General features: G+C 40.1%; 1 protein-coding gene across 4 annotated transcripts; it reads right to left on the bottom strand.

The window, feature by feature from the left end:
• Positions 1-223: 223 nt before the first annotated feature.
• Positions 224-17922, bottom strand: LOC135204815 (protein obstructor-E-like). Of its 4 annotated transcripts, none has more exons than XM_064235003.1 (6): positions 17806-17922; positions 5277-5498; positions 4765-4956; positions 4204-4417; positions 2546-2788; positions 224-1266 (listed from the first exon to the last, which is right to left on the bottom strand). In XM_064235003.1, the coding sequence occupies exons 1-5, from the start codon at positions 17849-17851 to the stop codon at positions 2587-2589; spliced, it is 876 nt and encodes a 291-aa protein (XP_064091073.1). In that variant the 5' UTR covers positions 17852-17922; the 3' UTR covers positions 224-1266; positions 2546-2586. The 4 variants fall into 4 exon arrangements, with proteins under 4 accessions (XP_064091073.1, XP_064091072.1, XP_064091071.1 ...); XM_064235002.1 differs by lacking the exon at positions 5277-5498 and adding an exon at positions 6294-6527 and having other exon boundaries at positions 2550-2788; positions 17806-17907; XM_064235001.1 differs by lacking the exon at positions 5277-5498 and adding an exon at positions 6294-6527 and having other exon boundaries at positions 17806-17907.
• Between the last annotated feature and the right edge of the window lie 2289 nt (positions 17923-20211).

A 20211-nucleotide genomic window follows, 5' to 3' on the forward strand; every position in this document is an offset into this window, starting at 1 on the left:
GATAGATAGTATCATTGATATATTAAGTCCATTTACTTAAAAAATAAATCGTTATTTATTGCGTAGCTAGAAACTTTACGAATCTCTCACAGGAAGCCTTCTGATAAGATACGAGAACACGGTTTCTGGGATATATGTCCTTCTTGACGTCACAGTTTTCGTCTATCTCTGTATAATACACACATATGCATGTGTTTTATAGGGTGGAAATAAACACACGACAATCACTGGAGTATTTTATTTACAAAATACTTAAAATTATTGTACAACTTAACAATATACAACAGGCTTACACAAAACTGGCTTTTACAGAAAATTAAAAAAAAAAGATAAAAACACGTCCACAATCGGGTACAGATACCCAGGGGGGTTATTTAAATACCCACAGTGGGTCATAAATACCCAGAGGGATATTTAAATACCCACAGTGGGGTACAGATACCCACATGGGAGGAAAAAAAGTCCTGGTAATACTGGAGAGAAAAGTGGTCGAAACTGAATGACTCTTTTGAACCTGCATAAGTCTAGGTTAAGGCTCGAGATTTTACAGCGAGTATAGCCTGTTTATAGCTATTACTTAACAGCCTGGGAAACAGATCACACACAAAAAAGAGCTGATTCACTATTGCTCTGCTTTCGAAAAGACCAAAATACAACAAGATTGATTGGGCAAAAAAAGACAGACTAGGCCTTTCGATTCGCTTTGGAAAAGACTGAAGGTACGTATACACTAGACCTATGAATTAGGAATGGACGTTTTGATCTTACTGAATGACAAAGCTAAACAAGAATAATGAAAGGAAGTCTAAACGTTTCAAGAAAAAGGCTGAAATTTAGTTGTTTCACAGCTATAAACAATTAGGGCTGCTATAGTACAGGCTATACAGGGCTAATCCCAAATTATGAGCAGCAGTTTCCATTTTGGATAATTGACCTTTAAATAAATAATGAATTTCATTCATTTTGGTTTTTCATTCATTGCGTAAAGTGAGAAGAAAAAACTTTTTTTTTTAAATGAGGCTTGATGGGAAACAAAAAAGTAGTACTAAAAAGATATAAAAAGAGAGTATATAAAATAAAAACTTGGTTTATAAGGCACTGTGAGGATTATTTTGGTAATATAAAAAAATGAAGACGCTTCTGAATAACATTGTATAAAATCCATATGCGAATGATATAGTTTTTTATATATATGAAAATCACATTTATTTTCTCAAACCAAGGCCGCGTAGCGTCCTTAAGTCCAGGTCGCCGTAGTAGTCCTCGCTGCGTGGAGAGAAAACGGAAGAAGAAGAAGTCGGTTAGAATGTAAACATTGGGGTGGTTCAGTTTGACAGTTCTTTCATAAAACACAGCAAAATGGTTGCAATAACCTTATCATATGCTTATAAATGCAATAATTAGTGCTTATAAATCACAATATGCTTAATATGCTCATAAATGCTACAATTAGTGACTGCTGGTCGTTCTTATCTTAAGAATTGGTTTTAAATGCTATAATTAAGTTAGAATGTAAACACTGGGGTGGTTCAGTTTGACAGTTCATTTATAAAACACACTCAAAAATGGTTGTAATAACCTTACTATATGCTTTCGAATGCTATGGTTAGTGCTTATAATAAACTATAATTAGTGACTGCTGGTCGTTCTAATCTTACGAATTGCTTTAAGATGCTGTAATTAAGTTAGAATGTAAACAGTGGATTGGTTCAGTTTGTCAATTCACTCACAAAACACAACAAAATGGTTGCAATAACCTTATCATATCTTTATAAATGCTATAATTAGTGCTTATAAATGCCATAATTAGTGACTGCTGGTCGTTTAAATCTTTCAAATTGCTTTAAGATGTTGTAATTAAGTTAGAATGTAAACATTGGGGTGGTTCAGTTTGACAATTCATTCACAAAACACAACAAAATAGTTGTAATGATCTCTCAATATGCTTAATATATTTTCAAATGCTATAATTAGTGACTGCTGGTCGTTCTAATCTTAAGAATTGCTTTTAAATGCTACAATGAAGTTAGAATGTAAACATTGGGGCGGTTCAGTTTGACAGTTCATTCACAAAACAAAACAAAATGGTTGCAATGATCTCACAATATGCATAGTATGCTTTTAAAATATTATAATTAGTGACTGCTGGTCGTTCTAATCTTGCAGATTGCTTCAAGATGCTATAATCAGACTAATATTATTGCACTCTCGTGAAGGTGGAGGCTAAATCTATATCAGAAACGGACACGAAGGAAGGAAGGAAGTTGATGTTATTTCGACATGCAGAGACGAAAACAAGAAGTTATTTTAGTCACAGGAGTAAAACATAAATAAAAACAAGATCTGACACAAGAAGACAAAATGTAGAGATGGCAAATAATGGAATGGATGGCAAGTGCTTGATATGAGGGCAAAGTTTATAGATAATGATATATTCAGAGGCATAAATAGGGGGGGAAAGGGTGTATATATAGTCTTAGTCAAAAATTCTGGAGGACGTCCTTGTCATGGGAACTTTTTTTTGTGAGGGGGGACCTTGTCGCACCTACTGCTGCTGCTGGAGTTGACGGGAGGGGCCGGGGCATCTCAAGCCTGGATTGCTTCTTCCTCTGCTACTGTGTCAGCAGGCTGGGCTGCTGCTGCTGCTGCTGCTACTGGGCGGCGGGGTCTGTGGGCTGGGGCGGCTGGGGGCGCACTTCCACCTTGGCTGTCCTGAAGACCTACATTCCCCAGCAGGAGCTGACTCCTCCGAAGGGCGGTTAGGTCCAGATCGCCGTAGTAGTCAGCACTAAGAGAGTCGTAAAGTCGATTGTTGAGACGTGGTGGGGGGGAACGAGGGTGAATTGCTGGGAATGGGGGGGTGGTGGCGGGGGGGGGGGGGGGTGGGGAGTCCTCACAGGGTTGACCCTACAATGAGGACTTCCCTGAGGACTGTTTGGAGGAAGTGGTCAAGGGATCTCTCTCAGGGGAGGGTCCTGGGTTCTCCAGTGTGAGAACCTGTGAAACTAAGTTTTCCAGAATGGGGTATCTACTGAAATTTTGGAAGAGGAGGTCATGGAAAACCCTAAAAGTTTGGGCCCTGGGCCTAAATATGAGGGTCCTTGACTTTAGGCTTGCTAAAAGGGGAGTTTTTACTCTTTTAAATTGCTGGGAAAGGGATCCACTGAAACCCTCACAGTAGGGTTTTGGGACCCAAATGTGAGGGCATATATCTATGGGACATTTCCACCACGTCCCCCAAAACCCTTATCACTACAGGTCGTGATGGAGCATCACATTTTTCCTGGATTCTGTTTCACCATCAAAAGTTAACTCTCTCTCTTTCCCTCACCATCTCTTTCTCTCTAGAACAGAATCCAGTACTACACGTGAGGCTGAGTGTATTGCTATAAATGATCAAACCAGAAGAGGAGGTAGATAATGAATTCTGTTTTTCTCATGCCAAGAACCTCCCATGCGTTCATTAACAGTGCTAGACATCTAAAACTGCTTTGACTAAGACTATAAATCAGGAGTGTCTGAATCATTTCAGTAATATAGGCCATCTAGGTATGTGATCATCAATTCTAGAAACCTGCATGCAAGAGGGAAAAGCCGCCACTAAGCGACAGCGAGAACGGCTAGACTGAGCTGACAGTAATGTGATTCGCTCTGCTTGTCAGAACTTCTTGCTCAAATGAGCCACAGAAACAGTATGATGAGGAATCCACAGAGTCAGAGTCCTATTACTGTCAGATCTGTCTCTCAGCTCTGCTGGTGCTCGGCGACAACAGAAATGGAGAGACTGGGCTGATAGTTATATATAGAGCCAGGAGAGGTCGATGTGGCCTTATGTGATTGCTCTGATGAAATCATGGTCAGAATGATATATATGCTAAGGTGAACACTGATATAAAGGAAGTAGTAAGTAAATATAGTAAAAGTACATTCTAGCCTTGCAGTACCATGCTGTTACGTTCTCCACAGAAGTTGACTGGGAAAGTTAGATATATAGACACACAGTGACACAGAAATTACTACGACAAATTCTGCAATGTTATTGGGTGAAAGAATAGATCCCATATTCCCCTTTTTCTGTCCCGTAGATCTGAATTTCATTCTTCCATGCCTGCCAAGGAGTCTCTTTTTTTGGAAAGTGGGACAATTATTATGCACAATGGGGGAAAAATTTCAAGGTCTTTAAACGAGCTATGAGTTGCTTACCATCCGGGGACGTTCTCTGGATCAGCGCACTGGCCGAAGCCATCCTCTTGGCCGATCTGGAAGACCGTGCCGATGGGACATCCGTACTCGCGGGCAACACCGTCCAGGCAGACGAAGTACTGACGGCAGTCTTCGGGGTGGGGGTGGCGAGAGAAGGATCCGGTGGCAGTGAGTTCACCTGGGGCAGGGCACTGGATGTCCTGTTCCATGGCAGCTGGAAGAGCAAGGAAGGCGGTTAGCCAGAAGTCCTACCTATCTTATTTCTTCCTCATGAACACCAAGTTCTTTGGAAGTTTGCATTTCAGTTCAGTGGCCCCTTTGGTAGGCTTGTTCCACATGATTAGGTTTCATTTTTTGAATAATGATGATAAGAATAATAATGAAATAGAACAAGAATTCTTACATCAGGATCTTATCGGATTTAGCAACATTTCCCAAGAACCACTAGAATACAGACTGGCTTCTCCAGGATTCTCCTGACCAGAAATGAGCGGGAAAGATTCTCATTGCTCCGTAACTCCCAATATTGACATTGCTGGACCCAGCAGGACCCATACTAACCTCTCTGCTGTTTGCATTCGGCAATGTTGTCCATCCAGTTGCAGACGCGGGACTTCCTGTCGTAGGCCAGACCTGGGGCGCAAGCGTAACGCGAAGCCTCTCCATCCCAGCAAGACCAGAAGACGGCGCAGTCATCAGGGTCAGGGAAGATACCGTAGAGGTTGGGGCAGTGGGGGGTGGAAATTGGGGGTTCTGTGTAACACATAGAACAGACAACAATTTAGTTAGTAGCATTGGCAACTGGGTACAGAAAATATAGAAAATATAGCCAGTTTCATCTATATATTCAGAGATCATATCCCATATTACACACTTTGCTCACACAGTATATGACTGATGTATGGAAATATATGTGATATTTGTAATGGTGTCCAAAAGCATGCGAGAATGAATGAGTGTCTTTCAAAATGCAGACTAGTAAAGGCAAGGGTCATGCATCAGTGAGAAAAATTCAAGGGAGGAGACTCCAGAATTCCTGTCACGCTCTCTCTGTCACACGCCAACGGCCCTACCAAGTTCGGTGCGGCTGCCACACTCAACAGTGAACAGATAGTTGCAGTGCTCTCTCGTGTCATTCCTGTCGTCAAAGGCTAGCCCATTCCCGCACAGCTTGAATGAAGGCACGCCATCTTTGCAGCCCCAGTAGGCGTCACACTGGGTCTCGTGGGCGAAGAAGCCGTTGTCCTTGGGGCACACAAAATCTTCGTAGATGAAATCGTCCTCCTGTGCCAGTCCTGTACGTGTGTTCCAGAGCCATCACCATTAGTTAGAATCATTGGTATACTAAAGGTTCAGTGATTAGAGAAGGAGGTAATGCATGAAATGAAAGGAATCTAAGTGCTAAACTAGGTATGAGTGTATATTGTATGAGGACATGATAACCTGTTACCCGTCAGTTCGTGCCAAAACCCACAGTTCTCTAGCTAGACCAATAGGATTAAAAGACAAGTTTCTCTGGTTGTTATGCTCCAAGAAGGTCCTGCTTTGCAACAACCAGGGAGCCATTTCCTGTTTAGTAGTGTGGATTAAGTTAAGTAGGAAACAAAACGCTATCAACTAGTGAGACCATCCCTTCACCTTCTTCCTGTAAATCGTATCTGTACACAAGTTCAAGTGGAGAGGAACACAGTGGAGAACAACACACAGACCTTCTATAAATGTAAGAGTACAAAATCCCAACCACCAACTTTGCCCCGTACTTTCTGTTTCCGGTCTGTTTCGATCCAGTTTAAATACGGTTTTTCCCCAAATGTATCGACATTTCCATCACCATGAAAAATAGACTTGGACGAAAAGATGCCACTGAAGGAGAGAACAGACCCATATGACACCGCTAACCACAATCTAAACTCTTTTCTTTAATGTCCGGACAGAAAAGGGACCCAGTGTTGCTTGTGAGGGACTATGTTTGCGTTAGTAGGTGAACAAACACTGCCAGGGCAAGAAATGGACGCTCAGTGTCGCTTTGTGAGGCCATATTTGAGTGAGCAATCAGCCATTGTGTCTGTGTTGACCCTGTCACTCCGTACCGAGCTGAGGCCGACCGGTACAGTCTACATTGTGACTGTAGTCGCAGTTCTCCCTCAGGAACTCTGGGTCGGTGTCGTCGAAGGCGAGGCCGTTCCCGCAGGTCTTCAGGGTGGCGACTCCCGCCTCGCAGGAGTAGTATTTGTCGCAGGAGGTGTCGTGGGGGTAGAAGCCGAACTCGTGTGGGCACTGCCAGTTGCCCGCACCGCCGGGTGAAACCGACGACTCTTGCGCTCCTGGTATTTGCCAAAGGCAACGCGTATCGTACGAGGAGGGTGGGAGAGAGAATTTAATAATTAACTAAAGATAAACATGCATTTATCATTTTACTGCAGTTGCATACTGATTGCAGAGCTTCAAGATAAAGGAGGACACTCTGTCACTATTGAAACCTGAAAATGAAGCAAAATTGGTTAGGCTAACTACTACAGCCTTTAAGCGTATGCTGGGTAAACATTTAATCGAAACAGTTTATGAAAGTCTGTTTTCTCATCCTTAATGCCAACTATATACTTTAAAAGCCTCGTCCCAATACTCAAGTGTATGCAGAGCACATCCAGACATCTGAAACAAGAGCAAAAGTACCTTCATAGGCATTATAACAATGATTACTTAGCAAACAAAAGCAGAAAAAACATCCATGCACTTAAATCTCCAAGCACTTTCTTACACTTATCAATAAACAATCACACATGATTTAAAGCTGGTAATTTGGTTTCACAATACTTTTAGAAGTCGAATGATACAACTCTACATTTACAGCAAGTGTGGCAATCTGGTACCTGCGGCAAAAGTCTGAATTAGGCTACATTAGGCCTGGAAATTAGCCCTAGAAGCCAGTAGAGGAAGTAGTAAGCTGGCATGCAATATTATAACCTAGGCTTGAAGATGGAGTTGATTATATACCAAATGGATGAGACTACATCAGGACAGAAAGGAGATTTACATTGCTTGAAAGAAGAGCATTGTGCTGAAAAAATATAATCAAAGATACTGGTTCAAATTAGCCAGAAGTAAAAGCAGGTTTGAATAACCCTCAGGGATTCCTTATAAGCGTTATTTGCATAGCATGATTTGTGATTAACAACTGCAGTTTATAAAGGGGCTAAGACGTGTTAAGATTGCCAAGAGAGTCCTTGAGAGCTTTAAGTAAGGAAAGCAGGGGGATAAATTTGATACAGTTCTCAAAGATATTCACCACGATACTGGTAAAGACATGAAAACAGAGGCCTATTAGAAGCTAATACCCAGATGAACAATGGTCTCAATTCATGCATCATTGTCATTGTTCGTTTGTTTATGTCAGGTTTACCCTTGACTAGATTAAGGCTCTGTGAATGCTCTTGATGTTCCCTGCTCAATACCATCCCAAATTTCCATATACATATGTATGTATAGACCTAAAATCTTTATGTCTTCATGATCGGCTCCCTTGCCACCTACTAGACCTAGGAGCAACAACCCCTCCAGCAGCGGCCATGAAGAAAACGAAAACAATTTCCATTTTTATTCTCCCGGTTTCTTTCCGACCGCAAATGGAACGTTGTGGCCACGAAACCGAGCGAACGGTGAATAACCCAAATGTAGGGCAGGGCCTTGAAAACCTCTCGAGCAGCTGTGAAGTGAAATAGAAAATGGAAGTCCGAGGACGCCTTTGTCGTTTGTATTGTGGGCTCTTCTCTCCTCGCCAGCAGAGACAACAGATGGCAGACGGTTTAGATAGAGACTTTAGACCATGGAGACCCCGTTGGAAACTTCGTGATATTAATCCAGGTTTCTCGTCGCCAGGAGGCTCTCTCTCTCTCTCTTTTGCTTGTTTGTTTGCGTAGTTGTTTGTTGTTCTGGAATGATTTGCGACCAGCTATCTGTCCAGAGAAGCTGGGAGTGTTGTCATCGACAAGGACCTTAACTCTGGCAAAGTCAGCGAGCTACCACTGAGCCATGCCGGTGTAAATAAAGACAATTCCTACTGTAAAGAGCAGAAGAGCATTAGCAGTACCAGTAGATCTAGTACTATTCACACTGACAATAGCAGAAAGAGAGTTGGTAATCACTAAGAAACTGAAGAGACCTTTCACTCTCCCAACCAATTTTCCGACAAGATTCAGTTCCCCAGCAAGGTTCATCTCTCATAAAAGCGTGACCCCTAGACCTTACTATAATAAGCATTTATGGCTTGACCTGACCTGACCTGACCTTTCTCCACTTCGTACGAAAGGAGGGCATGAGAAACAATGAAGAGGAAAGATGTCAGTGAGAAACAATGAAGATTGAGGGATGGAATTCTTAGTACCCTCTTTCTCACACTCTGTACAAGACAAGACAGGCCACTCACAGAGATATTTGTGGCAATAAAGACCAATTTCCAGCCATTTTTATCAACAAAATACCGTCTCTTCTGGCCCTGACCTAATGAGTTTGGACGCTTCACACGATGTTCGTTCGAACAATAGACTCAAAGATCACACAGGGGGAGCTGGAGAGTGACGAAGGATAAGATTCCTTGGAAAAGGGAGAAAGTTTATATCCGCTTATGTTTTTGCCAGACCTTTTTCGGAGGTTAATGGAAGGTCAGAGTTAATTTTTTCGGTGTTATATCTCCATTTATTTACTTATTTGTTTGTTTATATTACCATGGCGTCGTGGCGTTTTCTGAGGGCACAGAGAAATTTGTAAAGGTCCCCCCAAAAAGTGAAAAAATAAAAAATAAAAAATCAACAAATTCTCTTACAGAAAAGTGGTAAAATATATTTGCCATCAAAACTGACAGCTTAAACGCTATAGACCCCATACTCTGAAGTGGGATAGGACAAAACCAGTCGACCAGATGAATTGAAGGGATAATTATAATCAGTAGTCAGCGACAAATTAAGGAAGATAATAAGGACGCTGAAATATATAGTCTGGGAGAAGAGGTTGAGGGGGGCAGACCACCTTGCTCTTTGACAGAAGTGAGTTCTAGCAGACTTGTGGAACAGCTGGTGAATTGAGTTAATGAACAAAAAATAAGTAAAATTGCAGTTTCTTACCAAACAGCACCTGCTAAGGACATTAATTCTGTTGTCACACGTCCAACAAATACAAAAAAACAAAAGTTTCACTTTCCACGTCAGAGAGATAGAGAGAGAGAGAGAGAGAAAGTGGCCACAAGCAAAGACTGCTTGAACAAGTAAAATTGCTTTTTTTTTTATGTGAATATTTTTGTCTTCGCAGCTGAGAGCAGTTGGAACTAATGTTGTTTTTTTTTTTTGTTCAGTGATGAATCTCTCTCTCTCTCTCTCTCTCTCTCTCTCTCTCTCTCTCTCTCTCAAGAGGAAGGTCATTGGGGAGTGCCACAAACAAGTAAAGGGAGTTTGTACACTTAAACAGGCCTTAGGCCTAGTTTTAGTGGCATTGGACGTAACCGAATCTTGCAAAAGAACAAAAAATAAAAAGCTTTACAGTCCAGGACTAAACAGAGAGAGAGAGAGAGAGAGAGAGAGAGAGAGAGAGAGAGAGCATTTTCCCCAACAATAAAACAAAATTAGGAAAAACAGATGAACAATTATATCAAATAACCTGGCACCAGAGAGAGAGAGAGAGAGAGAGAGAGAGAGAGAGAGAGAGAGAGCTTTCCACTACCTTCCCCCTCGCCCCCCCTTATTTTATAATTCGTTAAAAAGTATCAGTTCCTGATCAGACAGACGCTAAGCTTCCGTACAGATTCGATCGAATCACGTATCAAATAGTTTCTACTTTTTCTTTTTTTTTCAAAATGGCGGAATTCCACGCTCTCTTCCGCCACGTGCTACATCGTTAGCTCCGTGGAGCCGGCAGTCACGCACGTCATGAAGTACGCCTGTGATCACGATTTAAGCCGAAACCTACGTGTGGAATCTGTTAAAAATTCGACAGGAGCTGAGTCTAACTGTTAACAAGATTTGGTCAAAGTTTGGGTGAGAAGATTCGTTCTATATAAAGGAGTATTTGGTTAAGCGATTTGGTTTGCCAGCCTTGGCAGAGGTTTGCGGTCTACACGTTACTTTTACAGCCTACTGGCTTAGCTTATGCATAGGTTAAGGTCAGGATTATTGGTTAGGATTATTGATAAAAATAATTCAGTGGTATTTACGACTCTCTCTCTCTCTCCTTCTCCCTCTCGCAAACCCGTTACTTCACGCTGAGAGAGAGAGAGAGAGAGAGAGAGAGAGAGAGAGAGAGAGAGAGAGAGAAGCAATTCTATATGAATTATATTGATCAAATCATATCAATGACTGTCTATTCAAATCTATACACGAGAGTATAACCATCTTGAATTTGACGAAGATAATCTCTATCATTTACAAGAGTAGCCATCTTGATTTCCATTCAACAGAGATAATCTATCATATTGGTACTTTCCCAGCTCTCTGCAGCTGAGACAACAGGCATTTCTGCTTTCTAAGAGAAAATAGAGCATTCTATTTCCTCTCGTGAGGAATTTTGAGTCAGAAAACTGATTTTAAAATACTTTTTCTGACTACTTTTTTTTTTTATCAACTTTCATATCTTGCCGTGTGGTTTTCTCACGGCCGCGTTCAGGAACCCCATTAGATAGAAGGCAGGAAACGTTTATTCCTCGCAATCGCGGGAAACATCTGATTTAGTACCGGGGCGCTCGCTCCGCTCCGTAAAACAAATGACTGTAGTTTTCGCTGAAATGGTCGCACTAAAGTTCTAAAAGTGGCTGGCGGTACTAAAGTGACCATAATGTCGTATTATAGTTGCGTGTATGGTAGATACGTTAGACGAAGGAACGCGGCTATTTTATACAGCTTATGAGAATCAGCTGACCAATAATGGACCACAACAATCATTGACAAACGAATCAAATGAAAAAAAGACGAAGTCTTGTAAAACGCAGACGCATTGGCCATTGACCCACGTGAAAGTTTGTGTGTTTTTCCCATTATTGACGTTCGCTCCCAATTACGATCGTTCACTTTCAGCGTGAGGAGTGTGCAGGCTACATCATTTATCAATGGCGCGTTTAGAAAAATATATATATATATAATCAATCGGAACACACACACACAGCTGGCTGACGTGAGATGTGAAAGGCTTGAGAGAGAGAGAGAGAGAGAGAGAGAGAGAGAGAGAGAGAGAGAGATTGTTTACACACAGCCAACTGACGCGACTAGGAAGATTGGCAAGTGAAAAAAACGATAACTTCTCGCAATAGATACGATACCAAAATCCCAAAAAACGCCGTGGAGAGAGAGAGAGAGAGACTGTTTACACAGCCATTGAAGCGGCTAAAATGATTGGCAAGTGAAGAAATAGCAAATGATTGCAGGAGTTACGACGCAAAAAAACCATAAAAGCCTAAGGGCGTTGGTTTCCAACAACCGTTGGATAAGACATTCGGTTTTAACAAACATTTCTCAGCGACTAAATCTGATATGTAAAGGGTCAGAACGAGACACGTTAGCCTTAGAATCAAGGCTTACATCACCTCAAACATCTCTCAGATAATTATTCTAATGGATAATTGGTCTTAACGAGGCCCTATAGCCTTGAGATTAAGGCTTATATCACCTTGGATTCCCAAAAGGAGAAACTTTTGTGGAAAATTGGGAGAAAACGGAGGTTCAAGGGAAAAGAGACCTTGGGGTTGTTTCCAGGGAACGTTTCAACTTTCCAGCGCTGGGATTCCTGGACAGAGAGAGAGAGAGAGAGAGAGAGAGGTTCAACCCTCCCAGATAATTTACAAGTCAAAGTTTTGATGTTCTTTCATATATAAATAGGTATATATGTAAAGAGAGAGGGAGAGAGAGAGAGCAAACAGCTAACTTTCAGACAGAAGTTGGTGAAAATATTAAAATCAATAAAAAAAAAAGATCCACGAAAAAACTATTAAAAAAGAACACGGTTGTTCAAAGTACTTATTTCAAGACCGGTTCATGTTATCTTATTTGAATGTCTACTGGGGGCATTAATATCCTATATTATTCGCCTTCTGGGTAACTCTATGTTGTAATTACATAGTTCCTTTATTCTTCTATCTTATTCGTAGCAAAGTTTCTTTTGTAACTCTAGGAATGTTTTCAAAGACATCGCAATGTTGACAAAACTCTACTTATCACCCTGGCGTTCGTGGGAATGCCATAAGAAAAAAAAAAGCCTCTCACTTTCACTGAGGTAGGTCGAGCTAACGGTTTAAGGCAGCACGCAGACCCAGTCACCTCTTCTTCTTCAAGACCTGGAAGGTTTGTTGATGGAAGAAGGGGAGACAATCCTACCCCCTTTCCTTCCTTCCTTCCCTGGAGAAGGACCCTAAACTGGGCCCTGGATACAAGCATGACTGCGTAGTGTATGACCTTTCTTTGTTGGAACGAAGACAAACCAAGCGCCACTCTGGAAGAGTTGGGGATTCTGGAAGGTGTTGGAACCAATGATTGTTGAAGAGTTGGCGCTTTCTTTGTTGGAACGAAGACAAACAAAGCGCCACTCTGGTAGAGTTGGGGATTCTGGAAGGTACTGGAACCAATGATTGTTGAAGAAACTGGCTTCTGGAAGTCGGATCCTGCTGGAAGTTAACTGGAACCAATGATTGTTGAAGAGTTGGCGCTTCTGGAAGACAGGTTCTGCTGGAAGGTAACTGGAACCAATGATTGTTGAAGAGTTGGCGCTTCTGGAAGACAGGTCTCTCTGGAAGGTAACTGGAACCAATGGCTGTTGAAGAAGTTGGCTACTGGAAGACAGGTCCTGCTGGAAGTTAACTGGAACCAATGATTGTTATGGAGTTGGCTTCTGGAAGACAGGTCCTGCTGGAAGGTAACTGGAACCAATGACTGTTGAAGAAGCTGGCTTCTGGAAGACAGGTCCTGCTGGAAGGTAACTGGAACCAATGACTGTTGAAGAAGCTGGCTTCTGGAAGACAGGTCCTTCTGGAAGATAACTGGAACCAAGGGTTCTTCCGAACCCTTTTACCTCCATAAAGCAGCCGTAGATGTAAGAGAGAATGCACTATAGCAATAGCATGCCATTCTCGGCTATATGAGTCTTTAAGACTCATTCGCCCTTCTAAAAGACTGGATGGCATACTTAACATGAACCAGAAAGGCGTAGGAACAATGGTTCTGGGTACCTTAATTAAGCCCCTCTCACTCCCCGCCCCCCAAAAAAAAACCAGCCCCAAAGGTGGGCAACATAGTCAAACGAGCTATAGTAGACGCAACCCTTCCTGGTCGTACGCGAGCGTATAATATAGCAGTTTAAAACGTAAAACCACTTTCACCGGCCTTGAATCCCGCCGTTCACCTCTCTAGGCCTATGAATGGTAAAGAGTCATCATACTTTTCTCTCCCTTTTTATGGAAATGTCCTCTCCGATAGGCTAAAGAAATGTCAAGTTTCTTTCTCACTGAAGACGGAGGAAGACATGTCAGTCTCTCTCTCGTATCAAATCAAATCACTCTCTTTCTATCGCGGTTTCTTTGGCTCCTTCAATCATCGGTTCTTCGTGCATCCAGCCGCGTCCCCGGCGCTAGACTTATAATATTCATTTCCCTTCTGTGTTTTATTTTTTCTTTTTTTATTCTTTTGTGTGTGTGTGTGTGTGTTCCTCAAAGGGCAATCGGTTGACCAATCCTAAGAGCAGATGCCCCCCCAGGTTACGGAATTATCTCTCGTTGGCATTTCCTCTCGTTCGTAGAGGGAATACCATTACCCCCAGGTTTTCTTAAGGGACCGGGTATATATTTTGGGTAGATTTGCCCGTCCTGGGCAGCTTCAGGAATTTAAGACTGTCTACGGCACTGGAGAGACAAAAGTAATTATCTTCGTATGATAAGAGCCGTTGCAAAGGCGAATCTATGCAACTACTATTACTGATGGCGAAATAAGTAAGTTTTCGCAGAAATGATTCTCATTTTTTTGGATTTCTGACGGTTTTAAGGATTCAGAGACGGTACAAGAATCATAGAATCATAAGAGAGGGAGGGAATAGTCCTTATTACCGGCCCCCCAACCTAAAAAATGCTACGAGGACACAAGACACTTGAGAATCAGTACAAACAACCACGAATCATCCCTCAAACTAGCCCCAACCTCTTTTAAAAAAAGACACAAAAAACGGTGAAAAAAAGCCTCAATCATTCTGACATGAAGGTTGAGCAGGTGGGCGCTCCTGAAACAGAAAAAGTCATGGGCGTAGTGACATATAAACGGGCGTAGCCCTGAGGTCGTATGTATACAGTGGGTCGCCTCCCAAAACACTCTTGTACAAAAACGTCCGTGTCACAGAGTGCAAACCAAATCGTGGGCGTATGACGTGGGCGTCAGGTAGTTGAGGGCGTGGAAATGGATAAATTTTGCGCTTGAGAGACAAACGAAAAGAAAGGAATAATCATAATCATTGTTGCTAGTCGCATATCCGTCCTTGCACACTGCGCATGTGTAGTTTTACGAGGTCTCAGCGCTGATTTAGACTAACTACTGAATAATTTAACCTTATCTTATTAAACTAACGTAGTTTAGAATTAATCACGTTAAAAATCAACTGTTTTCATCGACGGGGAACTGGTTAAGTGAGAGAAAGATCCGAAAATTATTCGGGAAATCGTGACCATAGGCTTAGAATGCACCAAACAACGGTTTGTTGACGCTGGTCCAGGCCTAAACTTAAAGAATTGGTGTTTTTTCTCATTAAACGTCTATAGTTTAGAGTTAAAGCCGTTAACAATGAACCGTTTTCAACGGAAAATTGCCTCAGTGAGGTACAGATATAGGAATTCGGATAGATAACGGAAAAAGTATGAGGGAATGCAGATTATAGGCCTATAATCTGCATTCCCTCATGTATCAGAAAACGAAACGTGGTAAGCTCACCCAGACGATAACAAGAATGAAAACAAGAAACCACACACCGAAACAAACAAAAAACAAACAAACAAACAAACTGGGTTTCAGTGCCCCCAAAGGAACCGACTATTGGGACGAAAAAGACGAAAGGAAAGGAAAGGAGGAGGAGAGGTCACGTGGTGAGCTTTTAATGGCGTGGAAAGGAGCAACCCTTTCACTTTCGTCTGTGTGGCCCACCGACAGAGAGAGAGAGAGAGAAAGTTATCCCCGTCACCAGAAGGTGTCAGGTGTCACAAAGGACAAAAGCTTTTCGAAGAACAGAGAGAGAGAGAGAGAGAGAGAGAGAGAGAGAAATACGCCATTATAGACCAAAACCGCGAGCCAGCTCGACTCGACCGCACACGAAACTCTAGACCTATTGTTGAGTGAGAAGCAATCGCGCGTCTAAGACGGACGGATAAATGAATGGATAAGCGAATAAACAAATGAATAAGTAAATAAAACAAATGAACAACGGGAGAAAAGGGAAACTCAAGATACTACGAAAGAAATTGCCTTCGACCGGTTAGCGAAAACGGCTTGGCGTGGTTGGAATTCTTTTGGTGAGAACGCTCCAAAGTCGCAGGCTCTGAGGGGGTGCGGGGCTCTGAGGGGGTGTGGGGGGCGGGGATGGGTGGGGTGGGGGGAATGATTGCATACCTGTAAATGCTCTCTCTCTCTCTCTCTCTCTAAAAGAGGAAACTCTGAGCGCACATAATTACGAAGAACTTGATTCGCTGCAAGAAAAATTAGTACCATAGACGACAGAGAGAGAGAGAGAGAGAGAGAGACAGAGAGAGACGAGGAGAGACACGAGAGATGACGAGATGAGACGACGAGATGATTGACGAGAGAGAGATCACTGACATTCCACAGTGAAAGCTATATCTCATCAGCAACCTCCTTCAGTGCGCGGAAAGTGAAACTGATGCTTAAGATAATTGAGTGAGCGGAATCTGGCAACACCGCTGTTTCTACACGACGAGCGTATTAAAAATGAATCGTCGTAAATTATATTTTTTACCTTGTTTTTTTTCACTTATTTTATGTTATTTATATATATATATATATATATATATATATATATACTATATATATATATATATATATATATGTATATATATATATTATATATATATATATATATATATATATATAATATATATATATATATATACATCACAGAAAATGACAAAATGATCACACATAAAATGTAACAAAAAAAGATATTCCTCGTCTACTTAAACCAAAAGAAATATATAACAAAACCAATGTTATTATCCATTATAAATAATAAATAAATCTGGGATAGCTACCTACCGAATCGTTGAAATCCCTCAGATCAAATTCTTTCGAGAAAGATCTCTACCTTTTGATAATCATAGATCTGACAAATTTATTGATTTGGTAGAAGAAATTGGCGTCGCAGATACTATGGGCAATATATGATTATAATAGTTATTTTAAGAGTTAATGTATAAATAGTATTAGAAAATTGCTAATATTCAATTTTGGATAACTATCTATGTCTAATGGTGCGTTGAAATTACCATCAGCACCTTTGGTAGAATATAATTTTTGAGCGCATTGCAATAAATATTTTTGATATTTTTTAATATATTAACTGTTGAATGCTATTATGCTTTAAAATATAATATTTTGAAATGTGTAAAAGGCATATTATAAAAAATATTTTTGGTATTTTTCATGTATATTAACTTAACTGTTGAATGGTTTTGTGCGATAAAATATATTTCAAAAAATAAATTTTTAACACTATTTCAGAAGTGCTTCTGGTACAAGAATGAATCTTTTTAACATAACCAAAATTTTTAGATGTGTGAAAGGCATATTACAATAAAGAAATGTATATTTTTTATATATTAACTGTCTAATGATATTATCCCTTAAAATATATTTATAAAAAGAATTTTTAACGCTATTTCAAAACTGATTCCGGTACAAGAATGAATGTTATAATATAAATCAAAATTTTGAGATATATAAAAAGCATATTACAATAAATATTTTTATATTTTTTATATATATTAACTGTTAAATTTTACGCCATGAAATGTATTTTAAAATAATCTTTTAACGCAATTTCAGACCTCTCATAAAGCATATTACAATAAATATTTTCTATATTTTATATATATATATATATTAACTGTTGAATGGTTTTGTGTCATAAAATATATTTCTAAAAATAATTTTTAAACGTTATTTCAGAACTGCTTTTGGTACAAGAACGAATTTTTTAATATAATCAAAATTTGGATCATATATGTTCTATATGTTTATATATTAACTTTTGAATGGTTTTGTGTCATAAAATATATCTTTAAAAATAATTTTTTAACTTTATTTCAGAACTGTTTCCGGTACTAGAAATGAATCTTTATGAATCTCATCATTTCTCTACTTGAAACAAAATGAACCAAAGAGGAACAGTACGTATATACATACATCCGACGCGTCACTCGAAACTGACCAAAGAAAATCACTACTGACGGAAACAATTCACCACAAATAACTTTCTCTTACGTGAGAATAAAATGTCCTTATTTTTTTATGTCTCACATCGGTTAAAAATGGAAATATTTCACCAAAATAAAAATAAAAACACGAAAATCTCTACAAATCGACGTACCGATGGCAGAGACTCCCAACAAAAGCAGGGCAGCTACGGTCTTCATCTTGTGTGTGTGTCTGTGAGCTCCGAACTCCCTGATAACTACGGCGTAAGTGACGGCTTAGCGCCCGGTGGCGCCCCCTTATATACTCCCGGCGCCGCTCCGCGGCGCGCATGCGTCATAAGCTCCTACCTTCCCTTCCCCTACCTACCCTAACCCCCTAACCCAACCCTACCTACCACCCACGGCAGAACTTTCATACGGGCGTCTTTTGGACGGTGGGGGGGGGGGGGGTGGGGGGGGGGGGGGGGGGATATAGGAAGGGGGTTCTATTGGAAATATTATGGCAGAAGACTTGAGGAAATTGCATACCATTTTTTTTTTTTTTTTTTTTTTTTTATTTTTTTTTTTTTTTTTTTTTTTTGAGGAATTGGAAGGATAAATAGTTATCTGAAATGGTTCGTGTGAGATCATCGGCAAAGTGAGAGAGAGAGAGAGAGCGAGAGAATTTATGAAATAGAAACTCATTGACACTGAGAGAGAGAGAGAGAGAATTATTCAAGAGAGAAAACAATAAAAATTGAGAGAAAGAGAGAGAGAATGATTATCTATGAAATAGAAACTAATTAAGACGGAGAGAGAAAGAGAGACAGACTGATAGACAGGCAGAGAATTTTTCAAGAGAGAAAATAATAAAAACTGAGAGAGAGAGAGAGAGAGAGAGAGAGTGGGAATGTCTTCCGGTAGATATACAACTAAAAGGAAAGATGACAGATAAAAAAAAACATCAATAGAGAAAGGATTTATTTTGAAAAACCAGGTTTTATGCCAAGAATTTTTTTCTTGTTATGAATATATGTATAGATGTGTAAATGTGTGTGTATATATATACTATATATATATATATATATATATATATATATATATATATATATATACATATGACAAATAAAAGCTGACAAACAAACGCAAACAAATACACGACTGGAAGTGCACAGAGTGTGAGCGTTAGCTTGCAAACAAACAAACAAACTAACATAGGAAATGATTAGAAACAAAGAATACCGTTAACAGAGACGCTATAAATAATCAATTTACCTTTGTATATAGAAAACGGGAATTATTCATTTTAGTGAAATATTGAGAGAGAGAGAGAGAGAGAGAGAGAGAGAGAGAGAGAGAGAGAGAGAGAGAAAGCATATCAGGTTCACCGCATTTTTTAGCTGATCAGAGAAATGTCCTGAAGATTGTCGACTTGAGAGAGAGAGAGAGAGAGAGAGAGAGAGAGAGAGAGAGAGAGAGAAAGGAGTGTAGTAGCAGGTTCACATTTTTATCATTGATTTGATGGCTGTCCCAGAGATTGTCTGTTTGAGAGAGAGAGAGAGAGAGAGAGAGGAGAGAGAGAGAGAGAGAGAGGAGGGAGATTAATGGTGGGGGGGAAGAGGTAGTGGATGGGTGAGGGAAAAGCTGTAGTGGTTAGCCTTGAAAGGAAGGGAACTTCTTCCTTCGCTACGTAAGATGCCGAGCTATGTGCTCTCTCTCTCTCTCTCTGTTTATTATTATCTCTCTCTCTCTCAGTTTATTATTATCTCTTTCTCTCTCAGTTCATTATTATCTATTAGCTCTCTATCTCTCTTTCAGTTTATTATTATTTCTGTCTCTCTCTCTCTTTCAGTTTATTATTATTTCTCTGTCCCTGTCTCTCTCAGTTTATTATTATATCTCTAGCTCTCTTTCTCAGTTTATTATTAACTCTCTCTCTCAATTTATTTTTTTTTATTATCTCTCCATTTCTCTCACTCAGTTTATTATTATTCTCTGTCCCTGTCTCTCTCAGTTGATTATTATATTTCTAAGCTCTCTTTCTCAGTTTATTATTAACTCTCTCTCTCAATTTATTATTATCTCTCCATTTCTCTCACTCAGTTTATTATTATCTCTTTGTTTATTATTATTACTCTCTCTCAGTTTATTATTCTCTGTCTTTTTCTCTCTCAGTTTATTATTATCTAAATCATTAGGAGGACACTGTGAATGCACAGTAAAACCTGCTCCTACAGATAAGTGAGCGCACGATGTCTCCTCTTAGGATGGACTGACAAGTCTCTGAGACATCCTAATCCTTGTAACTCCTTGTAACTCTCTCTCTCAGTTTATTATCTATCTCTATCTCTCTCTCTAAGTTTATTCTCTCTCTCTCTCTCTCTCAGTTTGTTATCTTTCTCTTTATCACTCTCCCTCTCTAAGTTTATTATTATCTCCCTGCCTCTTTCTCTCTCAGTTTTCATGATCTCTCTCTCTCTCTCTCTTTTTCTACCTTGACCAAAGGCAAAGTCGATTCCCCCTCGTGGGATTGTCTCTAATCCCAATTTCATCTGCAAAGCAAGAAATATATTTTAAAAAATAAATAAATATTTACCTCG

Source organism: Macrobrachium nipponense, chromosome 47 (genome assembly GCF_015104395.2).
Source record: "Macrobrachium nipponense isolate FS-2020 chromosome 47, ASM1510439v2, whole genome shotgun sequence".
NCBI lineage: Eukaryota > Metazoa > Arthropoda > Malacostraca > Decapoda > Palaemonidae > Macrobrachium > Macrobrachium nipponense.